We start from the raw sequence: 7,997 nt of genomic DNA on the forward strand, positions 1-7,997 counted from the left end.
ATATCAAGTACACCCGACCTCTGCAACAACTCAATGCCACGACCAACTCGAGGCATCAAGGATGTACACAGCCAAAAAGAAGAAAGAAAAAATAACAAAAGAAAAAAAAGATCTAAGACACGCCGTAACTAACAATGGTACCAAGCACTACCGTGACAACACACGGGCTGCGAGTAGGTTCTCCAAAAGCAAAGTCTTCAAGAAGATAAAGACACACAAGTGTCACCGTTGCCGAATTCAGTCAAATACTAAATCCTGAGTTTTCACCCTCAGAGAAGAACTGAGCAACATCATGCAATGCCTTCAACAAGGTAACGATATCGAAATACCGCCATTGCCAGGTATGACCGGTGAAGGACACACCATGGGTTTTCACCCTGAAACTCCAGTCCCGGTACTGAAGTAGCACCATCAAACACAACCACGAAGTGTTGTTGCAACCGCTGGACGACCCCCTTCACTCCTTCAATCCTTGACAATGCCGAACATAGACAAACACCCACATGCGTCGTGTTCTAGACCACTCGGCAACGAATATGAATCCTCGTGCACAAGGACCATGGAACATCACATCTCAGAACCTCTTCAGCCTGAATGTTTGGCATTCCATCCATTGTCCATTGCCCACACACAGTTCTAATGGGAAAAGATGTGTTCCTATGAGCTAGTTGACTGGCGACGATGCGACTGTCAAGAGCCACCGGAACCCACCATAAGGGCACATGAGTGGAGGAGGAGCTTCATGCGTGCAATCCGAGGATTTTGTATCGACCCGAGTTTCAGCTGCCTATTATTTTGGAAACGTCGTACTGCCTTTACATAAGAAACATGGGCTTCAAGATGGTGGCTATGGATCTCTGCCGATTTTAGGATTTTTAATATTAGCATAAATGCTAATGAAGTGGCTCATAGTTTAACAAAGATTAGTAAGAATGGGTCTTGTTCAGGTGTGTGTCGGTGCAGTCCCATCCTGCGTGTTGAAACTGGCAGAATACGAATATACGATTGCACAAACTTAGTTTAGTTAAAGTTATCAGTTAGAAAAACTGTATGGAGTTTGTGTAACAAGGTGTTAAGAAATGACGACCACTTTCCTTAAGAAATACTCCCTTTGTTCCTAAATATTTGTTTTTTTAGAGACTTTAAATGGACTACCACATATAGATGTATATAGACATATTTTAGAGTGTAGATTCACTCATTTTGTTTCATATGTAGTCATTTGTTGAAATCTCTAGAAACGCAAATAATTAAAAACGGAGGGAGTACGTAAGTAAACTACCGCTATGCCAAATGTAGTTTCTTCCCCTCCCCTCACCATTGTACTACCGGCAATGTCGCCCAAAGTGGAGTAAATTGCTCAAAACCATCCTATTTATGGCTAGGATACTTCTTTACCACGCTGACATGTTTCCTAAAACTGGCATTGGCTAGCCCTCTGGGTTTCATGTAATTTGTACTTTTTTTTACTTTTAATATATATATACCGTAGTACGATTGTTCTACGGTTTTCGGGTAAAAAGAACCACGCTTTTGTCAAAAACCACTTCTACCGTTTTCATGTAAAAAAAACCACGCTTTTGTCAAAAACAACACAAGACCACCGTTTATGCGCCAAGCGGATAACAAATCGCACTGGTCCAGACTTGAGCCATGACTAACCAAAAAACTGACATGGCTGGCTCACCTGTCGGGTCCACGTGGCATATCTATGTGGACAATACGCTGAGGTGGCCAAGGGTCCCACATGTCAGCTCCATACCTCCTTCTTCCTCCTGACATCTCTATTCCCCCCTCCCCCCTCTCTTTCCTCCCCTCCGTGGTGACCCCGACAAGCCTTCCAGGCGCCACCGTTACCATGCCCTCGCCTGGATCCTGCAAGAATTGAGCCGCCTCTGCCTTCCGCACCTCAGATCCGTGCTCGCTGCTCCAATCCGAGCCCTCTACCTCGCTGGTGACTCTGCCTCCGCGCCGGTATGCCGGGCGCCTGCGCCACAAACCCACGCAGCCCCTGCAGCTACCTTCCACGCTGCCTCCTCTCCACGCCCCAGCCCTGACCCAGCTCCCTCAGCCGCCTTCCCTCCCGATGTCGGCCTCCCCTAGTGCAGCCGCCTTCCCTCCTGACGTCGGCCTCCCCTAGTCGTCTTCCCTCCCGACGCCGGCCTCCCCCAGCTGCCTTCGCCGTCAACAGACACGACGGGAGGGACGCCCCACTGCCACCCTTCCCGGCCTCATCAAGCTGGCTTGCTCCCCCTCTATTCCCTTGACTCTCTCTTGTTCTGGGCAATCCGCATTTTCGACCTCGCTCCTTGCCGGCCAAGGTCATGGCCGCCAGCACGGGCGCAGCTAGGGCCTCCCGACGGGCGCCGCAAGCACGGGCACGGTTAGGGCTCGGCCGACCGCCGACCAGGAAGGGCGGTGAGCGAAAGAAAAGGAAGAGGGGGAAATAAAATGTGTGGCTGACATGTGGGACCCCATCCACCTCAGCGGGTCAATACATTGACTAGGATTAGTCTTCACCAGATCAACCCGACGGACAGGTCCCACCCGTCAATTCCGCTGTTAGACGTGGCTCAGTTTTCAACTAGTGTGATTTGTTACTCATTTGTTGTGGAGGTGGTAGTCTTCTGTTATTTTTGGCAAAAAAAGTAGTTTTGAAGTATGATGGTTTTGAGCAATTTACTTCTCAAAGAGGTACCACTCATGCCATATCCGCGAAAAAAGGGGTTTTCAATGGGAAATAAAAGCTTTACTAATTTCAGCAGGGTGAAAGCTTCTAGTGACACTTTCATCGGGTGTCTTGACAAAAGCTTTCAAACAGGAAATCACGAGTTTGTAGTCAGGAATCTAAAACTTTCAACTTTGAGAAACGAAGAAGGCTTTCAAGTACAAAGCCTAGAACCTTAAGCTCAAGCATCGCGGTTTTCAACTTTGAAATTATGACTTCCAAACTGAGAAATCGTTTTCAAATTATATAATACCAACACTTAACTTGTACGATGATATCAACTTTCAGCACAAAACTATGAAGTCATGAATACAGAAATAGAACAATTCCTACAGAGGTTGTTTGGAGAATAACTTGAAACTTGGGGAGTCTTAGCTTAAAAATTTAACAAAGTCTTGCTGAAATTTTCGCTGCTATGAAATATTTTTATATCAAAATTTTAGCTTAAATTCAATCAAAATTCAATTTTGGTCAAAATTATTTGAAATATTAGTAATTTCACGTAAAATAACTTTCAAAATCTGTCGAGGCCTGAGCCAAAATATTCATGTTCATAAAATGCTAAACCTCAATATTGCACTACAATACTTCACCCACATCATACACCTTTCTGGTAGTCACTATACTTTTTTATGTTATTGCACTACACTATTTGTTTCATCTAAGGGAATACACCTACAATAAACTTATAAACTCAACCAACTAGCTAGTTGTGCTGTAAAAATGTGTGCATGTCTATTTATCATATTCAAATAGTGAATGTGTTTTGGACGTGGAGTTTCTGCTCCCGTCTCAAATGCACCCTCGTGAACACTAAAATTGAAAAAGAAAAAACATTTTGCAAAAAAAATTCCGGTAACAACCACTGTTGAATATTCTACTTATGTGGAAAAATACGCAATGAAAAAACATATTTAATGCTCTGGGCAAGAGAAAACAAAGTCATTACTCCAAAAAGACTAATTTTTAAAGCGTGTTGGAGTGCTGATTTTGTTATTTTTGACAAGACCTCCATGAACATGGTTTCACGACTAAAATATGCACGAAGGAAACTAAGCAATGTTTGTAGCCAAAAAAAAGTCAGATTTTTTAATTTGTTTAATGGTACTGTTCCTGAAGGAGCATTTGAGCTCCGGATTAGAAGTGCACTTTCGATGTGTTTCTTTGTTTGCCACACTCCCGACTGAAATAGTACTACTCCCTCCGTTCAAAAAAGCTTGTCTCTCAAATGAATGTATCTAACATTGTTAGTGCTAAATACATTCAATTGAGGGACAAGCTTGGGACAAGTTTTTCCGGATGGAGGGAGTAGATTACAGTTACCAGACAGGCCCCGCACCTTTCTCCCCAATCTCGTGTAATCCTTGCCATTCATGCCTAAATATGTTTATGAAATAATGTTAAATCTCAGATTGTGCACAATACTCTCATATATACACCCTCCTGAAGATCTACAGATTTTTTTGCATTTCTTCATACTATACTATTTATTTCAGCTAAGAATCTAAATACTTATGAGTGAAGACTAAACTTTTAATAGCTTGACCAACTACGAAGGTTAGCCATTGTCGGCCTGTTGCGGAGCGTGTGATATTTGTGTTCCCCGACTCCGTTCGGTCGGAATTGAGCCGTTCTATAGGACTTGTCCGGCGTTTGCTTCTTCAGGGCGTCGATTTGCTACACATAACGCGGTCGTCGGCGTCTTCTGCTTTACATCAACAACTTCTCGGACGCTGCTTCCACAAACTCTTGGGTTTTAAAAAGTTTGTTCCGTTGAGACGGAGATTTAGAGGTTGCCACGAGTTTTGCTCAAGGTGCACTGTGGGTGGATGCAGATGGAAGAAGACTTCGGCACCCCAAAATTTGGATGTTTGTTTCAATTTTTGTAAGTGTTTTTGAAAGTGCTTGTACTATTTAATATAAGTCCTTTGTCCTTTTCGCAAATGAAGGAAAACTGAGTAGCACAAAAGAAAAAAACTAAGGAAAGAGAAGACGAGAGATTGCGTGATGAAGCTGGAGACCGGAGGAGGCGGGAACTTCCCGCTCACACAGCACAGTGATCTCTAGCTTGCATAGCATGGAGAGGCCCATCAATCGTGGGGATTCCCCAGTTGCTGCAAGAAATAGAAAAAGGGGGGATGCATGATGCATGAGCCAGACAGACGGCTACTGAGCTACACACACACTCACTCACTCACTCAGCCTGCCCTGCATCTGCATGGAGGTGGAGGTGGAGGTGGAGCAAGAAGAAACAATAATGCATCCACCTTTCCGTCCGGCTTTACTTGGGCCCCAACTAACTGGCCTAAGCTAGCCAGCTCTACTCCACTCCTCCCCGGCCTCTCCGGCCTCTCCTCCTGGTGCAGCACCAAACCGTATATAAAAGACCACTCCACCTCCCATCTCCAAACCAACCTAGCCATCCAACACAACACAAGCTAAGTTGCCTCTCATCACCTTCTCCTTGGGTTAGATTGATAGCTAGACCAGACACACGTACGCTAGATTGACCGGTCTGATAGATAGATAGATAGATAGATAGAAAGATACAAGGATCCATTAGTTTCTGATTATTAACAGCGATGGAGAAGGTGATGATGAGCAGGAAGCCGGGCGACTGGAGTTGCAGGTCGTGCCAGTACCTCAACTTCTGCAAACGGGACGCTTGCCAGCGGTGCGGCGAGGCTAAGCTGGGCGCCGAGCGGCCGGACTACGCGGCCATGGGCGGCAGCTGGGAAGTCAAGCCCGGCGATTGGTACTGCGGCTGCTGCGGCGTCAACAACTACGCCAATCGCGCCAGCTGCTTCAAGTGCAGCGCCGCAAAGACAGACTCCGCTGCCGTGGCGCACAACTGGGGGTTCAACGCCGCCGGCCAGGCCGGCTGGAAGGCCGGCGACTGGATCTGCCCCAGGTTCGTCTGCCTCCGGCCCCCTATCTACGTAGCTAATCGGTTAGATTAAAGCTAGCTTTCCAAGGAATGTGCATGCATGCATGCATGCATGCAAACAGGCCTGAAAAGAAAGAAAATTAACCACGGGTTTTGGCGATGCAGACTGGATTGTAACGTGCAAAACTACGCCAACAGAACCGAGTGCTTCCGCTGCAATGCGCCCAAATCATACTATGGTAAGCTCATCTCCTGTGAATTCAACCCATCCCACGGCACATTTACACTTCTTGTTTGCGACGAGTGCACACATTGACAACTTTTCTTTTTGCGATGATGGCACATATTTACACCTGACAGTGACAAACTGGTCTGGTGCTGTATGTCATCTCATCTAATCAAATTCTTTTATTTGATGTTTACTTCCTTTGCAGGTTAAAAAGACAGGCCTGAAAAAAAATTAAAAAAATGGAAGTATTATTGGAGCAAAGAACAATCACGAGTCCTCAAGGATTTTTCTTTTTTTTTTCTCCTTAAGAAAAACCTTCGCCAACCCGAGGGTTTAGTCATGTGGAAGAGGAGCGGTAAGCCGCCGCTCAGACTCAGAAAAGGGAGATAAGTGGGCACAAACGTGTACATGTGCGCGTGTGTTTGGGCTGAGGACCAATATCCGATTTTCCTTTTTCAGTAAAAGAAAGAGAAAATTCCAGTTTGGCTTCATTTGTACGTTCACAACTTTTGAGTGAACTCCTGTGTGTGTGTGAGAGATTAATTGTTCCTAATCATTAGACTGTTGCTGCGCATGCAGTTCCATTCGCCGATATCTATCCATATATAGATGCCTTGCTTGTGCCTGCTCGTTGCTTACGGCATATGCAAAGCGGCCCGGGAATGCAGCCAGGGAGCACAGAGGCGACAGCGAATTCACCCAGCCACAAGCGAATGTTTCTTGGAAAACCTTTAGTCGCCGCGCGCGCGGGATAGAGAGATTCCGGGAGCAATCATGGCCCTGCTTTACTCGAAAAAGCGAGACGATCGAGATGCACAGGATTATTACCACTTCAGTCTCAAATGCCACGCCAGCACCACATACATACTCACAGACTACATATATACATGTGTAGTAGAATAGAAGAGAAAGAAAATCAAATATATATTCCCTTGAATCAAAATAAAAGACGTTTTGTGACACTGCAGTGTCAAAAGAAAGTCTTATATTTTGATATGGAGGGAGTAGCTTGGTATGTAAGTTTACAAATGGAAAACTATTAGTCACAATCTTTCCTCCATGAATTAACATACTATCAATAGTTAATTAGTTTTTCGCTAACATGTTTATATATGTAACTTAATGATCAAAGCTGCACGGTGTAAAACATGTCTATATCTAAAACATCATGGACGGTGTGCGTGTATGTGAGCACATCTTCTCAAGTGTGTGGGGGCGAGAGAGCGAGAGGAAGGGGGGTCACCAAGCATCAGAATATATATCATGGTATTCTCTTCTGCTTGGTGCTTGCCTGCACAGGTTTTGGTTAGCTGGTCTTTGGCCTCTTGGCCTTACTAGCGGTGACTTGCTTACCCTGAGCAAAGCCGACCTGTGTACAGCAAACAGCCTGAACCATTTGCTCACTCATCATGCACACCTTTTTACAATCCGACATGTGTACAGAACATATATTCATTACCTCCAAGCACCTCCACAACAATAATCAGATTCTACGGAATACCAGTAGCTGGCCCACAGAGCTATACCAGGTCAAATGGTAGCATCATCACTGACGATACCGGTGTTACATGCTCTGGGATCCAAATAGCAATGAAATATGAATTGAAGCTTCTCTGGAATGGATGAATACTTCGCAGAGTTTGAATTGAAATGGTGCAGCGGTAGGATGGTGTTTCACCAGATTATGGAGGAACTGCACCATTTCTAACGAGGGTGCAAAACCTGCCCAAGATGTGGCTCAGATGGTGAAACTACCACGCACATCTTTCTAGCCTGTCCGCTCGCGCAGCGAATCTGGCAAAGGATTGGGCTCCGCCCACCACAGTGCATAGATGAACTATGGGACTGCAGTCTGCCTCCCCAAGTTCATGCTGTGATCTGGCACTCCATACTACTGATCATACTGTGGAAAATCTGGTGCTCCAGAAACGCAATGACTTTCCGGCAGGAAAACCACCAGAGTGTCTTCACTCTCAAGCAAATCCTCGAAGACCTCATGCTCTGGACTCACAGGATGAAGAAACCAGAGCAGAAACAGGCCGCTTCTTCTTGGCGTTCCTATCTCTCATCACGTTTACACGTGCTTATGTAATTCACCTTTGTAATCAGTGGAACGATGGATTGCAAAATTGGGAATTATATTCAGGTGGGGA

The 7,997-nt window shown here is 45.3% G+C and overlaps 1 protein-coding gene across 1 annotated transcript; it reads left to right on the forward strand.

Moving 5' to 3' along the window:
• The first annotated feature begins 5,132 nt into the window (after positions 1 to 5,132).
• Positions 5,133 to 6,335, forward strand: LOC119275972 (zinc finger Ran-binding domain-containing protein 2-like). The gene is made up of 3 exons (XM_037556905.1): positions 5,133 to 5,639; positions 5,781 to 5,854; positions 6,050 to 6,335. The coding sequence occupies exons 1-3, from the start codon at positions 5,311 to 5,313 to the stop codon at positions 6,052 to 6,054; spliced, it is 408 nt and encodes a 135-aa protein (XP_037412802.1). The 5' UTR covers positions 5,133 to 5,310; the 3' UTR covers positions 6,055 to 6,335.
• The last annotated feature ends 1,662 nt before the right edge of the window (positions 6,336 to 7,997 follow it).

Source organism: Triticum dicoccoides, chromosome 3B (assembly GCF_002162155.2).
Source record: "Triticum dicoccoides isolate Atlit2015 ecotype Zavitan chromosome 3B, WEW_v2.0, whole genome shotgun sequence".
Lineage (NCBI taxonomy): Eukaryota > Viridiplantae > Streptophyta > Magnoliopsida > Poales > Poaceae > Triticum > Triticum dicoccoides.

What these genes read in the sequence shown, in the direction of transcription:
- LOC119275972 (XM_037556905.1), top strand. Translation starts at nt 5,311, where the DNA reads ATGGAGAAGGTGATGATGAGCAGGAAGCCGGGCGACTGGAGTTGCAGG. An exon ending in GGCGACTGGATCTGCCCCAG is followed by an intron (nt 5,640 to 5,780) that starts GTTCGTCTGCCT and finishes TTGGCGATGCAG; the next exon opens with ACTGGATTGTAACGTGCAAA.